Here is a 22973-nt window from a genome sequence, read left to right as displayed (position 1 = left end):
AGAGAGAGAGAGAGAGAGAGAGAGAGAGAGAGAGGCTAAGATGATTGATGGATGGATATTTCTACAAATACAAACAATTATAATGTATGTCTAATATGTGTTGATTTTAATTACTTCTGTGTGTCAAATACATTAAAAGTTACCCAAAAAGGTGGTAGTGTATTGTACAACAATAAAAAAAATTATATATATATATATATATATATATATATATATATATATATATATATATATATATATATATATATATATATATATATAATTCTTCACTCTTCAGCAGCAGGAAGAAGAGGTCACTGAGGGATTTGACAACCAAATGAAATCCAAAGACCCAAGCTTATTTTATAGTGGCAACAAGTGTGCAACAGCATTGATTTGGCAAGTTAAAGTGCATGACAGCAAGAAATAAATAAACAAAACTGCACCTTTCAGTTGGACAAATGTGACACTTGTCTCCACATTGCTCAACTTAATGATCCAGTAACCATGTAACCTGTCAAACATGATACTCATGAACCTTTACCCATACGCTCATCTACTAAGTGAGAGTCAACAGAGCTGACATGGCAGGGGTAAGTCATGCCAGTAGGTTTTCTATTCCCGCTTGTGTGTAGTATTTCTAACATCCTGACACCTGTTGATCAGTTGAATTCGTCAGCAAAGAAGCCGAAGAGGACCCTTAGACATGGATAGCGTACTGAAGATGACCGAAGACAGAACTTTCAGCACCGGTGCTCCAAGGAGTGTTTCACAAGTTAGTGTTTGAGCTGCTATGGATACGCAAACTTTCAGTCTGCACACTATAAATAGTTGAAAGTTTTAAAATTCCATGACAGCGCTATATGTCAAATCAGCTCCAAACTCGATTTTCTCAAGATATATCATAATAATAAAAAAAAAGGGTTTTCCCAGTGCGGGATTTGAAGTGTGATGGTGTCATGTGTACAAATTACACTTCAACATCAAAGTGTCTGAGCTTTTCGATTTGCCTCTTTCAAGTCTGAGGTGCATCCCACTTCCCTCAGATCTGAGTACGCTTCCTCCTCCATTTGAGACTTAACGGCATTTGCTAAAGAGGCTCAAAGACCCAAGATGGAGTGACGGACAGATCAGCAGGCTGCACTTTGCTTTTTCTTCATTAAAGGTTTCACGGAGAAGCACGTTATTGATGTAACCATTGTGATGTTTGATTTTTTTTTTTTTTTAACCACTCAGTGCATCCACAGAGTGTCTTTGGCTTGTAATTGCGTGTGTTTGGAAGTCCGTATAAAGCAGAATAGCTCAAATTGCAGCAACATTTACTTCCATGGTGGTGACAATTTAAAAGTCAATAACCACTTCTAAAATGGCCACGCTATGATATGCAACACTGACAGTGATTGGCACTTGAAATGGGCTGGAAAGAAATACAATTGTGTGAGAGACACAACCATGTGGTTTTGCTACTTCTTCATGTCAAAAACACATGCTATTAAGCATCACACAGTGACTGGCTTCAAATAAACTTCAAGATAATGTGACTGATTTCAACTATGTTTGAAGGTTATTTTAAACAAGCTAAATAATTAGATGCAATAAATTTAATTCATGCAGAAAAAAAATGGACTACCAAAAGTAAAAAGAGATTTTTGTATGTCGTTAGCCCAATTAGTCTTGATTGTATCAAGATAAATAAGAGCAGGCATATTAGGGGTTGTTTGTTGAAGATGCTTACTTGGAATAAAAATGTATCACTGCAACTGTGCATGTACGTTTTTGCCTTGTTGGAATGAAATAACTATGCCACATTTCAGAGCAGCGTGTGAATTCAACAGGCATTGCATGTAGGGCTGCAACTTTCGATTATTTTGTCAATTAATCGATGAATCGAATAAAAACATGTTTTCATTTGTATCCCCTTATTCAAAAATAGGAAATCATTTTAAAGTGATATTGCAAAACTGTTGATTTTTGGTTTACCCCCAAAAAGCAAGTGTTTTATTTGAATTCAACATAAAGATAGTCAGTCAGCTTTCATGGAGGATGGCAACAATCGGAACATACTTAAATTTGACAAGCTGAAATTCTGAGCATTCAGCCAATATTACATTTGAAAAGAAGTAAATGATTAATCATTTATCAAAAATCATTACTGATTAGTAATCACTTAGTTGTTGATTAATTGATGTACTAATTGCATCTATTTGTGCTGTATATCATCCAGCGATCCACTTTTATCCGTGTGCACTGTCCAGAGACATGAACATGTAAAGTCCTATCTTGAGGTTTGGTATACATCAGTCAATCACATACCCAGGCAGACAATCATTGACATGATTACCTACATTATGGGAATCCGTCCCATGTCGGGTCCCTCTCAGTCATCTACGACACTATTAGTGACCTTGCACATTAGAGATTAAACAGCATTCTACGTATAGCTCTTAAATATAATGGCTGAAATGATTCTGATTTTATTTCGCTACATTTCCTATTAACAATCAAGGAAGAAACAGGTCCCAGTTGATTGATTAACTTTGATCTAATTAATAGGGTAGAGTTCAGGACAGCAAATGTCTCTATCCAAGTCTTTATTGACCATGAACACCATTTGTCATAGTGTAATTGCAATAATTGTTAGCATGTGGACATCATAATAAGATTATCTGTGGTATATGCTAGCAAACTATCATGCAAACATGTGGAGACAGCACGGGGAAACATGACGTGTAAACCACTTTTCCCATGGGAAAGATTTGGGAATAGTTTGTGCATTAATGGAGACGGAAAAGATGTACAAAGAAGGAAATGTTACATGCTATACTATGACTAACAGGGAAAGTCTTAACAACGTGGACACCACTGGAAATATCCTGACTCTCTCCAGATGTGAAACTTACTCAGCCTCCTGCTGAAAGCAGATTGTTCAAAATTTGGAAGGTTCACATTTCCTAATGTCAAAGTCTAGATAAAAGACTCAACAATGACAATAATGTGATGCCATGTTTCGTTCTGAATTGATTTACAGAAAACAAAACACGGGGTGTCATCCGACTCGGCAAAGAGTAACCAAGGTTCACGGATAAAGAATATAGAAAAATATATGGAGAGTAAACGAAGACTAAGAAAAGAAAATACCTCCAGACACTTGCATCACTTCCCACAAGACCAAACAACCACTAATGACAAGTTTCTCTCCTACCATCTGGAATCAAACATCCAATATATTATTTTGTTCCAGCATAAGTTGCCACATCAAAATCCCGTGATTGTCATATCGTGGCTTCTGGCTTCTTCTACTGCGGATGAGAAGTGCTGCTGTCCTTTCAATCAGCTATTGTTTCTCACCGAGCGTCATTTGCCGTTTATATGTCACCCTTAAAGCAGAACTCTGCTTTGCCAAACCACATTCTCGAACACACACCACACACAATAGTGGGTAGGCAAAACTAAAAAAACAAGTACAGTTAAAAGCAGTGATTATCCAATCAAAGGGAGGCATGCATCTCGAAGACATGAATTGAATATGTCCAATGCAGGAACCAGAGTTGGACAATCATGACAGGACATTTAAATGACCGGTGGACGCTCATTAAGCTTGTCTTCAGTATCTCAAGGAAATGACTTGCAGAGAAAGCGTACATTAAAAAAAAAAAAACAATTATTCTATTTATTTTATTTTAAACAACCACAAATGAAGGCATTGGTGGAGGTCATGAATTTACGACAAAGCTAAAACAAAGCCAAGAGTTACTCAGAGCATTTTACTGTGTAATTTCATCACAGATAAGTAACGCTTCCTTGGTATAACGGTATTGTTAAGATCCCGGCAGGTGGGATGAACATGCCCACCAGAAGGAGCGACTGTCTCGGTACGGAGGGGACAGATGATACGGTGCATGGCTCAGAGGAACCGACTGTGTACGAAGGCCACAGTTTCTCATAACCCACCCTAGTTGTCTACAGGTCGTACACAGTCTGAAGAGGAGGCTGGCAGTTTTATGAAGGGAAAATGCTGCGTGAATGCCAGACACAACTGCGTCTAATTCCTCCAGGGCAGCCTAAAGTCCCGTGAGACCGCGTGAAAGAGAAGTTCCAGGATTTAACGTCAGCCATCAGGCAGTAAAAATGAACACGCTGAGCCCGAGTGCTGCTCAAATGCAAAGCTGCTCACCATACCACCTCAAGGGCACGAGGACCCAGTAAGCTCAGTGTACAAATAAATATTTGTATTATTTATCTCAGAAGCTAAGGCACCGAAACAGCTCCTTATGCTGATATTCCTCACTGATGTAACTGTTCTACACACTTTTTAGGTGTTCCTTTGGTTCACAATCATATTGATTATTGTTCTTCAAGTTTCCACAAGTCTCTGCCTCTACAATTTGGCTTCTGCACAACCAATGAAATCTCTTCATCACAAGCCCTAAAAGACAATGAAACATTTTTTTTTTTTAAGTTTTAGTGTTGAACAATATCTATCGTGGTTTCAGATTACAGTGATCTGGAGCTCCTCTTAATATGTGGTGTCCTTAAAATTCGGTTTAGCTGTATGAAGGGGATCGATACATTCCATCATTCACTTTTCCACCAATAAATATTTACAGATCAATACCTCTGTTGCGTGTTATATGATTTGTATTTTTATTACCGTTATCCTTTTTTTTCTGTCATAGAGACTTGATGTCTAGTGTGACGAGCTTTCTTCCAAGTTTTTTTTTCTGCTCCCAGCCCTGCTTTCTACTCAATAAAGACTTTTACTTTTCAACATCTATGTCTTGTCTGCTTCTGGGTCCATTTCCTGCACCCAAACTTGACAATCTCTCTGAACACATCACTCAAACATAACCATGACTATTTTGAAAATGAACAGTTTACAGACAACACTCACATTTTAATTGATACATCGACACCCAAATCAACTTCTACCATTCATGACAAGATGTTAAATTTGAGGCTGTGTTATTTGCCATCTTCTGATCTTACAGAGAGGCATTGGTGATGCCATGCCGTCAGTGTGGTGAGTTCACATTACATCCACAGCTTTGGCATTTGCATTTGCAGTCGGGAGTTCGAGCGTTGCGATGTGCCTGCTGTCCTCAGCATCAGAGGAGCCAAGTGTGTGTGACTGCAGGCATGCTGTTATTTGCCTCGCGGGCAAAACAACAAATAATAAACGTGCAGTGTGAGGCCCGGTCGTGCGCTCATCTTCTACACCGGAGGATAAGGCGACCAAGCCAGCTGCGTCTATCACGGCCACACGGTTGGTCCAACGCGGGGATATAACATGTGGCTTACCGGCTGCTGTATGTGGCGAGAGGTTCCTCTTTCGGGAGGGGGAAGATGCTCCCGCCGCTGCCTCTGCATCCCGTGCTGGAAATCGCTGCCAGCGGCTTTGTTGCCCGCGACCCGGTCCCTCTTCTCCCGCACGTTGGAGCCTCCGTCACCCCGGCTGTCTTCACCGGAGTCGAGGCTGCTGAAGTTCCACACGATCAGCGTCTGCACCAGCAGCACCGTGAGGGCTACGATGAGGGCGGACCGAGACCGGCGGGCCAGCCTGCGAGCACACGCGCCGCCAACCATCTTCGCAGCGGGCAGCGCAGAGCTGGAAGAGCGGCGGTGTGTGCACTGTGCAGCGAGGTTGGAGACTGGGGGAAGCTGTGCAACTACGAGGGAGGGGGGAGATGGAGGCGAGTAGGCGGAGGGTAGGCGGGAGGAAGGAAGAGCCGCGCGACCGTGGAGGCTGGAGGAAGAGCAGTATCGACAGGAGAAGGACAGGGCCACCGTGTGGTGGAACCCGATGCGAGGGCCGAGCACAGAAATGCTCCTCGATGTTGCTGCACCACTCATACTCCTGTATTTGTGCATTGTCGAGGATGTTCAAAGTACTCTGTGATCTGTTTCTTCTTCTTCGAAAGAAAGAAATCTATACAGTGAAGGTTCAGTTTTCGAAGACAATCCGTTCCAGAAGGCTGTTCGAGAACGGAATCATTCGAATTCTGAATTATGTTTTCCCATGACAAATAATGGAAAAAAATGTTTAATATTCCAAGCAACAACAAAAAAAACCGTCATTTTTTCATTTGCGCATTTTGGTCCGATCGCGCAACTGCAGCGCACTGCCAAACGCGCAACCGTAGCGCGTCGCCGACCACGCAACTGCACAGCGCTGGTCGCATTATTGTGACAGAGCGGTCGCTGAAATTTAGAAAATATCTTTAAAGTCCTGATGTACTTTCCAAAATTTAAGTGGACCTCAGTGCGCAGAAAGTTTAATTTTATCCGATCGCGCAACTGCAGCGCACCGCCGAACGCGCCACCGTAGCGCGTCGCCGACCACGCAACTGAACCGCGCTGGTCGCATTATAGTGATAGAGCGGCTGCTGAAATTAAAAAAAAAATATTTTTTTAAAGTCTTAATGGACTTTCCAAAATTTAAGTGGACCACAGTGCGCGGGGACCTTAATTTGCGCAATCGCACGCAGCGCGCGGGCCGGGCGCTCACTGTCGCATTGCTTTAGGAGCGTCTTTGTGTTTTAGGATGGCTTTACTGCTCCCGCTTGCTTCATTTGGAGGCATGATTAGACTCAGAGTCGCAAGAATGTAATAACAAACGGAGTCAGTTGGCATTCGAGTCCTCTCGGATCATCTCGCGAGGTTCGACAATCGAATTCCGTCCGAAATCCGAAGCAAGATAAATCGAATATTCTGTTCGAATACCGAATTGTTCGAGAACCGGGACGTTCAAAAACCGAGGCTCCGCTGTATATATAATATAGATATTAGTGTTGTGCACACATTTGCCGCATTTGTTCTAATTCGTGGACTCAGATGTGATGGTGTGACTTGTTGTTAGTTCTCATCTTCTGACAGTTTACAGACCAGCTTGTGGGGAAAGTGCCAGTTTCAGCGAAAATGTGTTTCCGAGGAGGAGAAGCAGCCTGTCACGCAGTTACGATAGCAATCATAGGGAATTTGATCACTTTTTGGATTCTGCCTGAGCGAGAGAAGACACCAACTCCCATTAGATTTGTTCCAAGTAACAAAGAGAATGACACGAGAGGATTGGTTTAAAACTGGACCAAAACAACAACTTGGAAGACCCCATTGGGATCTGCCGTTGGACAGTGTATGGCAAGGGATCATGGAGATGAAAAAAAAATAGTGTACATTATAAATTAGTTCCTAGCAGAAGCACTCCCTCACATTCTTTGTCCAAATTTTTCAAGTGGTCAATGTCCTCCAGAGATACGTGTCCTGGCCTTCTGAAGTGTGTCTTATCATTTGTTTTTGCTCATTTGCAGATAGATGTGGTTGGTTTGCACACACACGGTGAGAAAACTATGTTGTCACTGTCAGACACTTCACCATTTCTTTGCCTTATGTTCTCTTCAGCTCACGTCCGATTCTGCTTTTTGTAAACAGATTAAGTCTATGAAATAACGTAACTTTTTTTTTTGTTACCCATGCTTCTGTTTCTAATGCTTTTGCTGCTCAATATAGATTCAAAATGGTCTTCAGAGTGTCAGCTGTGTCATAAGGGAAGATCATAAATCAGTTCCTGAGCATCTCAAAAGGCAGACAATATGCAAAGAGCAAAAAGAAAATTAAAGTGACATTTAGGTTTCTATTTTTGTGCCTTGTACAAATTTTGCGGCAAGTGAGGTCGAACTATGTGTCAGGTCGGCATAGACTAAGTTTGGCTACTTTCACAGATGCAAGCAGCTTCGCACAATTAAAAATGGCATGTTGTGGGTGTTAAAACTTGACTCACTGCCAATCAAAGCGGCTCTCATTACCTTCAAATGCAGCCTGCGAGAGGCGTGCAGTCCTTAACATGGCGGAAGAAAAACTGATGAGACAAGTGTGCTTATAAGGAACTGCAAACAAACTTCCATAGGCGGATAATGTTGAAAGGAGATTTTAAAAATGTCATGAAGATGATAAAACTAATGCATTCAATCAATTGATTTCTACAAGAATTTAGACAGTTTAAATACGATGACATTCACGAGTCTGCGTGCGCCTTGATCAAATTCACCAAAATCCCATTACATTGTCAAAACATTGACATGGTGCCAGCCAATTCGAGGTTCAGACAACTTTGTGCCACCAAATTGCAACGCTAGGTAGATGCCGGGACACACCGCATGGCGCGGTGTGACCAACCAAATTTCCAAACAAGCAAACTGAGGCTTATGTTGGTACGAAAAGCAAGTCGCATCAGTTTTCACACTCGGGCGGAGTTGTGCTGCCTGAATGTAAACTCCCTAGTCTTTTTTTTTTTTTTTTCAAGGTTATTCTGTGGGGGTATCACTTCAATCATAACATCCAAACTGAAGAGACTTAGATCAAGTCAATCTTATCCAAATATACAGACTTGGTAGCTGATATTATTTTAAGGGTAGACATTCAGGACTTCATTTTTTTTATGGTGCAGGCATTTTCTTACTTTGCTTTTGACATAATCAACAGAGAGGAAAAAGAATGTTGGTGGAAGGTCCAAAGAAAACTGAGGGTGGAACCCAAGGAAAATTGATAGATTCAGATTTTAATAATAGACTATGTTTCGGCTCTAGCATGTCAAGCATTTGATTGAGAGTCGATTATATAGTGCATTTGAAAGCCATAAAAAGAAGCGAGCGTTGGAATTGCACTGCTGTGGTGTTTGTCCTTTGCAAGTGCTTTTGACTGTCTCACACACACTAACATATCTTCAAGAGCCCAAAACGGTAGCCACCCTAGCGATCCTCCTTGACATGCCAACCTTGTGTTGCTAAACTGACAAGGAGGACATTCTTGACATTTTCAGACAGAAGCAGAGCCAGACATTTTTCAGTGGGATGACACCACAATCGCAGTTCTTGAGAATTTTAGACCTCGCTTTTTTACTTAGAACTGCTCCTGCTTGAAAATGAGTCCCACTCCAATTCTGACTATTTAAGTGTCGCTCTTTGTCAAGTTTTGAGTCATTAATGTTTGAAATAAACACTCACACTGAAATAATTTTAGGATTTTACTTGCAGCAACAATGATTAACTCGGTGCTATACCTACATGAAAGAACAGACAATGCACCAAAGAGGCTGCGTATCTGACACGCCATTGATATTTGATAAACCTTTCAATGAAAATGCTCAGGCTTTGTTCTTCAAGGAAAATCTGGTGATGGAGGCCCAGAGAAAATACAAGTACAACAAACAGGATGGAAGACATCGAAGGAAACAATACACACCACAAAATGAAAGAACTGTGAGATGGAAAAACAACACACAGAAAATAAGCTGAAGCACACTAATGGGTCTACTAAAATAGTGACAGACGCAAGTTCATCCATCCACCTATCTCAGGGACAGTTTCGTAGTAGCGACAGCGTGGCAACTGATGCTGATAACCATTCGAGTTGACCATGTCACTCACTCTGAGACCAACTGATGTACTTGCTGGAATTCAACCAAGCATGTGATGTAGACTCACAAACAACTTGCATGTTATGTATGCAGAGGAACGATCGATAACGTAGACGTAGAAAGTGGAATGCAATGAACCGGTTGGTGCAGTGTGCTTGGGACAAGAAAGGGCAGAAGGCAGTAGCACAACATGACTGTTGAAGCCTGAGACGTCCCACTGATGCATTGGATGGGTTCATGTTATGGGTCAGCCCGCTGAGTGGAGTGGACGAGCACACCGAGAGGCACAGCGGCAGACTGTTGGCCTTGACAGCCACACCTCACAGCTCATCGGCAAGTTCTGATCATTTCAATAGGGTGTGTTGGACAAGGAGGACATGTAAAAAGGTTTGGACACTGCCGTGGTGACAGCAACCAGAGAAAGTACTGTAGTTTTTCTTACAGTACTGTTGATTAGAAATATTTGGATGGATGAATGGATGGATGGATGGATGGATGGATGGATGGATGGATGGATGGATGGATGGATGGATGGATGGATGGATGGATGGATGGATGGACGGATGGATAAAGGGATGGGTGGATAAAGGGATGGGTGGAGGGAGGGAGCAACAAAAGCCCCTAACCCAAAAGATTATTCCATAGCATTTTCCAGGCTTAATGCTTTCACTGCAGCGTGTTTGTCATGTTTGAGTGTGCTAAAGCGCCAAGTTGTTTTGGAATATGTTGCTGCAGGGGTTGCAGTGACACTCACGTTGCTGGAAAATTGTGTGGCTCATGAGAACAAGGAGTTGCTTTTTAGTAGGTTTAGTCAAGTGTGAATGCTCATTAGAACAAGCCCAAAAAAAGACTGAAAGGGGCTTTTCCTAAGTAGCCTCTGGCAAATGGAGTTCTCACATGTTCTAAATTTTGGACGTCATGGAGAGGAGGAACAAACAAGTCCCAAACCGCCTTTTTTGTTTGTTATCGTGCTGTTTTGATTATTTACTTGATGTGTCTCTCAGACACGATGCTTTCTTAAACTAGGCTATTTGAAGGTGGGTTTTCCTCCACTCACATTGTAATGCTCCTGATTCACAATAACATATTTGGAGCTGAATATTTTATGCGATTTCAGAACATATCACTGAGCATTGTGACTTGCAGATTCACAATCTTCAGCTATGACTTTGTCCTATTTTGACATTAAGCTGCATGTGTTTTCCTGCTAGGGCCGACTGTAACAAAACATCGAAAGAGAATGTATTTTCTACCAACCTGTTTTTAAAGAGTAGCTTGACTGAAATCTTGGCTAGTCAATGTAATGTTTTGAATTGGCAGCGCAGCTTGTGAGTGGTTAGCAGTTCCCACGTTTGAGGTTTGAATCTTGTCGTGCGCACTGTGAGGAGTCATGTTCTACTTGTGTTTGCTCCCCACATTCCAAAATTACTCTCTGCATGTAATTGAAGACTCCATAGGTGAGAATGGTACTTTGTGACCAGTACGAGTCCAGAATACAGAAAAGAAACTGACCCTAATTAGGACAGCTATCAAGTTATCATGACTAGGACACATTTTCAGCAAATCATGTTTGACCACAAGATTAATAAGTTTTATTCATTATAGCTATTAAAATAATCACATTTTTGTAGGTCTATTTGAACATATTACAAACACAGTAAATATATCTAATGGTGTGTTTTATGAAATGTTTTTCTTTAACATGTTTTACTGATCTTTTAGAAATGAAAGAGAAACGTGCCGGAAGTGCTCGTTATTAGATCGGTCGATGATATCCTGCTGATTGAACGTCCAGATTCTCAGATTCAGGTGTCTCTGGCCTAAACTGGGAAAGGCTCCAAGTTACTCTTGACCCCAAGGAAAATGGTTGGATGGATGGATAATTAAGATGAACGCACGGTGGTAGGGTTGTTGGAACATCTGGTGGAACAAGTATAACCAATATAGAGGACTGGTGATGAATCCAGTGTTTCACCGAACATTGGATGTCTCTAGTTTCCAGCTTCCTAAGACTCTTTGTCGGTGGAATATTTAATCGACGAGTCTTGTAATGAAGGGAAAACATACATTGTGTGAAAATATTTGTATTTCTGATTTGCAATACAACAGCATGGCTTGCTGATGTAAAGAAAAAAATAATAAAGCCACTCCTGTAATAACAGGTTTTTGAGTTCTCTTTGTGAGCAACAGTTTAGGTTGTAGGAGGTCAGCACATAATCGTTACAGAGCCAAGAACTGTTTGTTGCCCAGCAACAAAGAAAGATGGGGCGTACACTATCAAAGATTTCTAGTTATTTTTTTCTTGTTGTTGTTATGAAATCGATTAAAAAAAAAGATTAGTGATCTTTATGTTATCTCCTCCTTAATTAACAATTACATCCTGAGAGTTGTTTGGTCCAATATATCCCCTTGCAACTGCAATTTATAATAACCGGAACATGCACGTGTTTTCATAAATGCTGTACGAACATATTATCAATACAAATTTCCTGTAGAATTTGCTGCAAAAAGACAAAGATATTTAATTTTCTGGAAATAGAGTACATTTTATTCTCAGTTATTGTTATGTTACTAGTCAAGTGCAATAGTTCCTTCATTTTTTGGATTTTCAGAAATACTAAGCCTCGATTCAGGATTTTCTGACTGGATGACTCAATATTTAAAACTCGTTTTGTCAAATCTGAAGGCCTTCCTTAGAGTACCAGGAGCTCTTACCTCTATGACTAAGGACAAACTGGCTGGTACAAAGAGATTGATTGACGAATTCAAATTATGGTTTGGCAGTGGGATTGAGGACCCAAGTGACAGGAAGCAAGCCAGGAGTCCAGTTATTGGCAATTTACAGCAAAGAGGCAAAACATAGAACTGACATAATCTTGGGTAACACAAAACATGAAACGGAATTCAAAATGATATGCCACTCAACAATGACCATGACAAATGAATGTACAACAAATGACGAATTTCGAGCTTCCCTTCAATTCTCATACTTTTGGTTGGAGAATTTACAAGGTTTTGACAACAAACATGCAATTAGAAGTAGAATTAAATCATTGTTTTGCTCCATTGTGTCTTGCACCTTTATGTGCTTGAGTCTTTGTAACAAAACCTACAATGCTCATTGTCACATTCTACAATGTAACGGAATGACGAGGGATTTTGTTTTGTATTTTGTTTGCAAAAAAAACAGCCAATAAATCTTTACCAGTATTTGAAACTTAGACAGAATAAGAACATTCGTTCACATTATGCAGCTGATGGAATTTAACTTGCCTGGCTACTTCCATTTGCCGTGTAACATGTCAGTGGTATAAGACTTTGGGGGATAAAACTCTATAATATTAATATTAATTTTCTGTGACCTTTCAGCTATTCAGTTCTTCCCAAGTCCCTGAGCAAACCCCCTACAAAGGAACAACCATTTTACAGAGCAAATCTTCTTCCATGCACCTTCATTACAGAACTGAATAATTTATTCTTTCTACACAGACATTTTGCTGACTCGATAGAAATTGAAGCTCTGCTAAATAGGTTTTGAGGATGCTCCATGTCTGACGGTATGAAAACAAATGTGTTTCAGCACTTTAACACCTGATATATTTTTTTCTAAATCGCATAGTTATGACACAGGAATAAATAAAGTTGACCCCCACTATTTACTGGGTAATGAGACCGGCCACCCTGGGAATAGCAAAAATGTGCGTATAATTGATGCTTATTGAAATTCATTGGAATGTGAATAATTCCACAGACAACACCCTATATGTGGCTTGTTTAAGGCAAGTTTCAGTCCAGAAATGTTTGGGGAGGCACTTTTTGAGACCGGCAGGCATGAAGAAAGGAGGCAGACCTTGTGTCAGTATCAGCATGTCCGGTGAGTGTGATGTGATTTATTTAAAATGTTTAGATTGATAAATATATGAGCACAATATTGCAAAATCATGCTATATGGAATATGGGTGTTGAATATTGCGAGATGTAATCCCTCTGCAAAGCTAAGAGCTTTCATTTCTGTCAAATTGAGTACAGACACTCATGTAGCTTTGCCTCTTGTCCTCCATTTGCATATTCTTTTGTTTTTCTCTACAGCTCCACAGTCTCCAAGATTAGTAAAATAAAATAGTTATACAACTGACAATTTGAGCAAAGAAAGAAAAAAGCAGCATAGAGAGATAAAGTCAAAGGTAAATGGTAGCCTGGGAAATATGCACACATTTGCAGAAGTCCAGAGAGCAGCCCGACTTTGAGCTGGGTAGAGGAAACCGACAGTATTATCTGCCGCTGCTGATTTGTCTATTTAGCAGTGACCTCTGCTCATGAAATATGCAAATAAATAAAAAGCCTAAACTGGTCACTATTAACAGAAATGCCAATCAGGAATATTTACAATAATTATACACCTTCGACATATTTGAACACATTGGTTGAATATCACATCCAACTTTTATATGCAGTGGGAGGATGGAATGGAAGGTCAAACTTAATTGCCACTCATGCTATTTTTGGCAGATGTAGTGTCGATGAATGAGAGAAAGTCCTCGCTCAATTCAGTCCAAATCAACTAATGTTTTGCATGTATTTGCTCTCAACTGCATCAGGGATTCATATGATCGGGATGCTCCTCCTCAAGATCCTCCATTGCTGATGCGCACTTGTCAGTGCCAGGATTGACCTTTTCTCCCAATAATGGAATGGAGCAGACTGCTTTGATTTGATTGTCTAGATACAAGACAGTCAGCATATGCTGAACAATCTCTTCGCAGCAGTATGTACCTGGGCAACTGTCAAACATTGCGTTATTTCAGCAAATGTGCTTGCTTTGTGCACCTGATGGAGTCAGAAATATTAAATCAATAAAGTGCTTCAATTCAAAAATAACTACTGTGCTGTAAATGCATCAGTCTCACTGTGTGGGCACTGTGATGGATGAAAACGATTATGAATGAGGCTCAAGTCTTCTGACAAAAATCAAATGAGACAATTATGGTTAAACATGTGGTTAGCACTAGTGGCAGCAAGTGGAATTTTTGCTGGGGAGCGCTATAATCCCCCCAGTCATTTGTATTTATTTATTTATTTATTTATTTATTTTTCCTTTTTATTTATTCATTTTTTTAAATTCATTTTTGTATTTTTTTTATTTATTCTTAAAGCAATAAGTTACCATAAAATTACTCCAGCTGAGGCTTGAACTCAAAATATGAATGCACCACCAATATCATTTTTATAAATATTTCACAAGATCCAAGCCTTGATTTGTTCTACCATATTAATATTTTGAGTATGGATGTTTAGAAATTCCACCCCACAATTTTTTCTGCTGCATACATTGCTGTGGTGTGATGAACCCAATTGTGCTGGTAAAAATGGCTTTAGAGAAGATGTTTTTATTTTATTTAAACTCAAATACTTTCTCATGTGGACCTTTTTAACGTAAGAAGCTTGGTCCTAAATCTGCTCCATATAAAAAAAAGTACCTAGGAGTAACTTGTGTTTGCATTTGGTGCTGTGGGCATGAATTGGATTGAAATAAATGCACATTTAACAGACTCGAGCATTCTTTGGCAGACAAGTGAAGAAAAGGAGCAAGACGTTAAGTTTATATCCAGGTGGTTCCACATTAAAGCGTATGTCTATTAAAAGATAATTGGATTGGCCCTCCAGTCACAGAAATGCAGGTGCATGTGCAGGGAAGCTTGCATTATGGAAGTGTGGTATGTCTATTATACTATTCATCTTACAATATTTTAAGGCCAATGTAGCAAAAAGTTCAAGCACCAAAAGTACAGACACCCTGCAGAGGAGTCTGGCGAGTTGCCAATGCCTCTATGTTCTTGCTTCTTTCAAAATGTTCTCCTCTCATCTCTCATTAAACCTGTCACTCATTTCACATTGCCTAATGCCACCTTTCATTTTAGCAGTCTTTTTTTAAACATAGCATAGAAATAACATTCATTTCCTGTCCGTGGAAATACCCAACTTGTTTACAAGCAAGCGTATTAAATCGGTGCCTACGTCAATGGAGGTTGTCTCCCCAGAGCCTTATTAATCAGATTCTACGCAATCTTAATTATCTTGACAGTCATGAGGTAAGAGAGGCTTGACCAGTGTGGGCGGAGGCGTTCTTACAGGGACACAATGTTGTCAAGGTCCTTCCGTCCTTTTGCCCGTAGCCTCTGGACATGACTGGCCCTGTTGTCTGAGCAGATTAGCATTTAAAGTACAGCTCAGACAGTAAGAGTATAACACACGTGCTCGCCTATGCATGAACAGCCATATGCACAGCACCACACTGGAAGGAGGATGAGAGCTGCTAGATGCCAACTGCTGCTGCTGCTGCTGCTAGGCAACAGAGGACATAAAAAGACAATTCTTGACTTTTGACAGAGTAAACCAAAACTGTGGTTTGAACTGGAAATATGTGCCGCTGCAATCTGGAAAAAAACAGCAATCCCTCTCTCTGGTCACAGCTCACTTTTTTTCTGTGTCTTGGGAACAATTTGAAGTCTTTTCAAAATGAATCCATACCAGCTGTACATGAACAACAAACATGGTGGCTCAAAGAACTAAACCATGCAGGCAATATACAACGTGATGGAGTGGGATGGCAATAGCGTGAGAACTCCAGCAGAAAAGAAAGCCTCTGAATGATCTTTACAAGATGACAGAAGATTGGCTATCATGTGGAAGTGCTTTGAGAGTAGGAAACGTCTATTCCAGAATCTGTTCTAACACAGGGTCAAGACCTGTTTATGGATGTTTTAATGTATTTTACCGTGTGTGTGTGCGTGTGTGTGTGTGTGTGTGAGCGCGTGCAGAAACATGTCGGCCTAATTAGTACTTGTTGTTTTAAGAAGTATCGACACGAGCACCATTTTGTTCCAGGATTCAATTGCCTTTAAGAGACAGCTTCAGGCATCGTCTAAAGAGACTGATGGCCAAAGAAAAAGCCTCAGTGATAAGAAACAGTGGAAATATGTCACCAGACAGGAAACTGAAGATTATGTGAGATGATGGGGGGGGGGGGGGGGGGCATCGAAGCAATTACAAGAAGAGATGGCAGTAAAGAGCATTATCTCCTTCAAGCATCTACGGAACAGTGGAGACAATAGCTGGTATTGTATTCTCTTCTCTTTGATTTTTCTGCCCTCAGCACTAACACCTGACTCCACAAACTTGCATGCACGCAGGGTGACATAACAAATTTGGTGCGCTGAAGGCAGCAGAATAGTTCAAGTGTAAAATCATGGCTTATTGTGCAATACATTTCTACTCCAGTCCAGTAGGTGGCACGGAAGTCAATTCCAAAACAGATGCTATTGGGAAAGGTGCAATGAGCATCATAAGCAGCGTTATTCGGCCATTTTGGAGACGATGGGACCACAATGTAATGTTGCGGTGTTCACTCTTAGTTATTGTCATATTTAGCCAGCTGAATTAAAATATGGTGAATTATTGCTGTGTTGGGGTGTGTGGCAACTTCCCCAACAAATGGAAAAAGAAGTTGGCAGTTTTGACATGTTTCCTGTTAACGGGGAAGATAGACAGAGGGAAGCCTTGTTTTGGAGATCACAAATTTGGCCTCAAATGGATTAGTTTTCAGCTCTAAGATGAAAAAAATAAAATCACTTTCCGTGACCTTCTGAGTGCTTTTTTAAAAACCGAGAAATGCATTTTCTTATAAAGGGCCATGTCCTCTTGTCAGTTGTTTTTGCCTTTTCACTAAACATTAAAATGTATTTTATAAACAAGAAGCGGTTAATACACATATCAAATGAATAAATAGGAATATAAAGCTGGGATAGGCTCCAGCAAGGCCGTGGGGGCAAGCGGTATAAAAAATGCATGGATGGATACTGGCTTTCCAGCGAGAGTGAACACACAGGTAAGTTCAAAGTTCAAAATGTGTCAAAACAATATTTTAAAGATAGTGCTCTCCAAGGTTGTTTGTTCTGGACGTTTTGCATTTATAGTTTTAAAACTGCTCCAAAGTGAGTAGAGATCCAAACCATTTCTAATGTGTATTTTTTGCAAGGTATTTGTCTCTAGCTTGTTCTTTAGAGTTTTTATTTTTATTTTTTAATAACAATTGTCATAGACTCTAACACAGGGGTGCTCACACTTTTTTCAGCATGAGAGCTACTTATAAAACAACCAATTCAAAATGATCTACCTACACACCACAAAAATACAAAACATATCACTATTTTCAAATTTATTACGAATTTTTTGTATGTACAATCTATGTTGATGTACCTTGCATAACTGAATAGGCCAATATTGCACAACACACACAATAAATATTGATTTTTTTTGTAATTATAGGACGATAGGCCGACAAAAAAATTGTTTAACGTCACGCTGCGATCGACCAGCACTGCCTCCCCGATCGACCAGTAGATCGCGATCGACGTAATGATCACCCCTGCTCTTGAATGATGGATGACACTATCAAGACGGGTACGATACCCAAGTTGGGTAACGCTTTTGCTTCTGCAACAGCACTCAGATTTGCGCTCAAATGTTGTTGCAAATGAAGGACAAGGCACCAATCGGTTACCACTCAACTTTTAGTCCAACAACGATACAACATGACAATGATGTGGCTACTGCATAACACACTAAAGTAGGCCGATCAGCTCCAACCTACGACACAGATCTAGTCTCTTCCTTACAAGTCAGTCTGCAATCAGATTTAGTTTGTTCCATAAGGTGGAATGACCACATGTTGTTTTCAACCGCTCTGCTGCAGGGTTATCAGACGCCAGGGCTGGAAGCTGGTCTTCTGAATACTAATCATGGTCTCTAGAGATACCTGATCCCCACAATCCTTCACTCTCCTCTTACCATCTCTTTCTTTTTCTTGTGAGGAAGAAGTGAACGCTCAGGGCTAGATGTATTAAGCAGATGTTTGGGAATTAGAGAGAACATCAAGGTTAAGAGGAAAGGTGTAAGGAAAACCCCCAGGCAATTCCGCTACCTATGTAACTATTTATGTGGAAACATATCAGCAGGGGTGCAGGTAGTGGTGTGTTGGGGGAGAGGGTGATATATATTTATATAAATACAAAGGTGAATTATCTTTGTTTACAATCTTTTTGCTGTTGCATATGTTTTTCCAAGGAGTTCACCCATCACTCACCATACAGCCATACAATCAACCGTCAAAGTTAATCCTTGATGTGTGACTACAGTCCACAAAGCTACGCCATTATATTAAATATAGAGGTTGGTTAGTCGAGGAATTGTATGAATTAATAATATTTATTGGACAATATTATATGTATTTTTCCTATGCATTTACAGTAAGAGCAATAGGGGGCAATTATATGCGGATTGTCATTATTTGCAGGGCGAGGCGGTCCCAATTTACTGTGAATAGTTGGAGTCCACTGGATAAAAAATGTATTAACTCTGAAGATAAATCAATGTTTTATTCATAAATGTATCAAATCTGTTGAGACTTATCTCCCTAAATGTCTTCTGCTATATCTCTTCAACAGTAGCCATTGTACAATTGTAGTCAATGGCACCATGTTAATGAATTTAAGTGTTTTGCTTCATTTTTGTATTCTTTGCACAATTCAAATTGGGTCTATGAATCATGCATCTAATTTTAACACAATAGGTCCAGCATTTGTAAACTGAAGTGAGCCCTTAATTGATGAAAATGAGACCTTTAGTGGTATGCAATCAATCATGTAATCATAATAGTCAACAGGATATATACTGGCCTAATACACAATATAATTACTTAACAATAGTTCATTGTTTTATGATGACAGCCTGACTTAATGAAATTTTAAAAAGCCCATCAAAGACTCAATGTTATCGATAGACAGCAAACACAACTCATTTGACAGTCAAAGAATTCTTGGAAAACCTTTTTTTTGGGGGGGGGGGGATTTCAATAAAATACCGTCTAAACGTGAAACATTACAATCTTTGTCTTTGCATGTAACCCATGGATTGTAATAATATAGCACTCTACATTTCCTGGAAAGAGGGAGTCAAGTTGAAGATAATGCAGAGAGGGATAACAGTGCAGTCACAATACTGTACTTGTGTGTGTGTGTTCATAGATAGAAATCTATATAAGACATTGCGGAGACACTACCACCCTTGCATCTGACGTGTCCAATTCTGGAGCCACAGTTCCTGCAACCTGAGAGGGATGTGGAAAATAATAGATTGTGTTTGTTACTTGAGTCAATTTCAAATGACATTGAAAAATAAATAGATAAATAAAAAAATAGATAGATGAATAAATAAATAATTCCTATTATTATTGTTGTTATTATTATTATTATGCGGGGAAAATATCTTTTCTCTTCATCCTCATATCCAGGCCACATACATTTTTGCTTCCCCGCCTCACAAAAGTTCCTCCAGGCGTTACAGACTCTCATCAGTACACCCTCGTTCCTGGAGAAAAGTTCAATCGTTGCATTTTCATTGTGGTTGCCAACACCAACCTCATGAAAGTTTAATCCACTCTCTCTCCTTTTCGTTTCCTTTCACTCGTTCCCTTTACCTGGCCTGATCTGGATGTGAATTCCCAGGTGATTTCCCCCTCCTTCAAAAAAACCACAGGCAAACAGACTTGTCAAGATTTAGTGCTCATGAGATATGATCAAAATGACTAATACTCATGTACACATGGTGAAAGTATGTTTGAATGTATGAAGATAAATTCATCATTTCAACTTGAATTGAGGCTAAGATTATCACAAAACAAACGGCCTTGGTAAAAATGTTCTAAGCCTGCATGGCAGTCATCCAGAATACTGAAAGAAAAGATTATAAATGTCAGTATCACAACATGCATAGTTGCCTGGAAGCCAGACAAGAACGTTTGCACTCAGGCCTGCTATCTTGATATTATGGTAAAAATAGAATGGAAACAAAATCAGCTTTTCCATTGCTGGTTGGCAACATGACATTTCCTCTGGAGCATCAAACCATTGCAATGTTGATGCCACTGCAGCAATTATTTAACCCACTGCTGACCACATCATTCCCAGCCTGGGGAATGCAGGGCCATTACAAAGGGGGCAGAGTGCAAGTGCTCTGCCCCTTGAAGCATGGCTCGCTGGTGGGGGGGGGGGGAAAAAGTCGTTCTCATTCAAAATCCGATTGTAAACCTTGCAGAAACACAATTGACTGCTATTGGATTAGGTTTCATTTGTAGGTTGGCTGCTGTAGCTTTTAATTTGTTATGCAAGTGACATTTTTTTAGCTTGATATTCACCAGACACTTCACTAGGTTGTCTTGCACAATCCAAATTCTATCCAATAGAGGAGGTACGTATGTCAATGATAAAGTTTCGACTGAACTGTCACAGATGCTAATTGAGCACATCCTTCTGTGGCCTACTAATATTACGTCCTGTAATTGCTATCTTGCTGATAAACAGGGCAAGTTATGTTTTGTAAATAATAATCAATAAAAAAAAAACGTATTCATTGTCGTTGGCTGACTTGAAGTTGGAGTCCTACGTGTGGTTTGTTCTACAAAATATAAACCACTTCACAAAATGTATCAACAAATCAAAACTGCAAATGGAAAGTAAGAGGAAAATCCAAGCCTTTGAGGAGAATCTAGATATAAATCCACAGGGGAATTAGAATCTTGGACTGGGGTTGGTTGAGAGAGAGTGGCACGTGTTGGAAAAAGAAAATCATAATACTAAAACGTTAAATATCTGATACAAGGGCTTCTACTTATCTTACTGTTCCTTCACTGCTTGTCCAATTTCTTGTTCACCTGTGCTCACATTCAATTTTGTTTTGCTCTCTAAGAATAAATCTTCAATTCCAAGTGTCAACAACATGATTGCTCCCCCAAAGCAGGCATTTTCATACTTCTTTGCTTCGAGTGTGAGGAATGCATAAGTACGACCGTTACTGCTCAAATATCCGCCCAAACAATGCTGGTACAGTAATTAACGTGTATGATCTAAATTCCTCTCATTCCTCTGTGTATCGAATAATTTATGCCACATACAAAAAATGAATCTTCATTTAAAGTTCATAAATAACACAAAGGTGGCACAGTAAAATTGTGGTACAGCATGTCTGCCACCCAGGGAAGTGGCGCTGGTTCAAATCTCTGTTTGAAACCACTTTCCTCCCACATCTCGAAATGATGCTTCTTTATTCTTATTCCCACATTCACACGTCGTCATTATCATTATTTAATTTGTTTTTCTCGTAGTTTGTTTTAAATTTGATCTTATTTGCGGCACATCTTAACGGTGGTTGGGCAACATCGTGCTTCCAATTATTCAGACCAGCCTCTCCAAAAAAATCAAACCAAAAAATACAATTCTCAAACCTTTTCAAGCACTGTCAATATTTCTTGTAATTTCACACTTCCAGCTACATTTCAATGAATCGCCTCAAAGTAAAATAACTGAATGCATTGGCATCAACATCTTAGACACAAGTTTGATGTGTTTCTATTATTCTAATGAGCTTCTGAAAATGAACTCGCTGTAGTCTCTAAAAGGTCACTGCTATTTTTGTGCTTTCGGGAGAAGTGACCTCTCACTAATCCTTTCTACCAGACTGCACTGGGATCAGTTGATCATTTTGGTGTGATCAGAACTGACCAGGATGAGTCTGAACTTGAAATGCTCGGACATCATGGTGGGTTATAACATGTCCTTGACATTGCGCAGAGTAGGGACTCATTGCACTCGTCAGAAAATCGCTGTGCCTACTTTTTCCTGAGGGCCTTATTGTGCGACATTGCTTGCCAAAATAATGTGTAATGTGTTGATAATCCAAAATTCAGAGCAACAAAGTGGAAAATATTATTACATAATGACTTCAAATGCCATGATATAAATAGCAAACATAGCACACAATTTGGCAAATAGATTTTTGGAAACCCAGAGTAAACATCCATTTAGTACAATTTAAACCTCCACAATGTGAGGCTTGACATCGGGTGGGTAGATACACATAATAAATATCTCAGGTTTGAGTCAATTCGTCACGGTTTACTCGCTGCTAAGTACAGAAAGTAATTTACTCCATTCACCTTTGACTCCTGTGATAAAATTGCACACAGCTTACACTTCTTGTCTTGTGCTACATCAGATGATTCGACAACAATCTAGCAGCGATGGATCCTGAAATACATTCAAATGTTGCTCTGCAGCTTGACTCAAAACTGGTGCCTGAGGCAGCAGAAGGTGGCGGTGAATCAAAACGACTCCTCTTCCCAATTTCAGCCCTCATTTGAGGCAGATATTGATAGGCAATGATGTATGTCAACTTGGCATCACGTGACCAGATTGAGGAGTACCCAGAGAGCAAAAGTGAACGACTCATCGTTCACTTCAAAGAGCCCATACATGATTGTCAATTCGTCTCTTGGCCACATTAGACAGGAACAGCAAAGAGGGACTGACAAGGAATAGTTGAAAAAAAAAAAATGAAGGGACAGCAAGAAAAGGCATTAGATCTGGACACTTCTAAACTTTATTGAAAATACAAAGGTAGAATGTAGAGGCTGAAAGGGTTGGGGAAGAGGGATCTTAGATTTATGAAGGTGACAGAGTCTCCTTGGTATTGG

At 40.0% G+C, this 22973-nt stretch overlaps 1 protein-coding gene across 1 annotated transcript in view; it reads right to left on the bottom strand.

The window, feature by feature from the left end:
• The window catches only part of xylt1 (xylosyltransferase I), a 61327-nt gene extending 55729 nt beyond the window's left edge, over positions 1-5598 (bottom strand). Inside the window, exon 1 of the mRNA XM_085911971.1 lies at positions 5278-5598. Within this exon, the coding sequence (XP_085768097.1) occupies positions 5278-5562 (285 nt within the window). The 5' untranslated portion in view covers positions 5563-5598. The remainder of the gene's footprint in view (positions 1-5277) is intronic.
• Between the last annotated feature and the right edge of the window lie 17375 nt (positions 5599-22973).

The sequence above is a fragment of the Syngnathus leptorhynchus genome, chromosome 5, assembly GCF_054491065.1.
Source record: "Syngnathus leptorhynchus isolate UIUO chromosome 5, UIUO_Slep, whole genome shotgun sequence".
Taxonomy (NCBI): domain Eukaryota; kingdom Metazoa; phylum Chordata; class Actinopteri; order Syngnathiformes; family Syngnathidae; genus Syngnathus; species Syngnathus leptorhynchus.
Note: the sequence above shows the minus strand (reverse complement) of the source record. Positions and strands in the feature narration are given on the sequence as shown.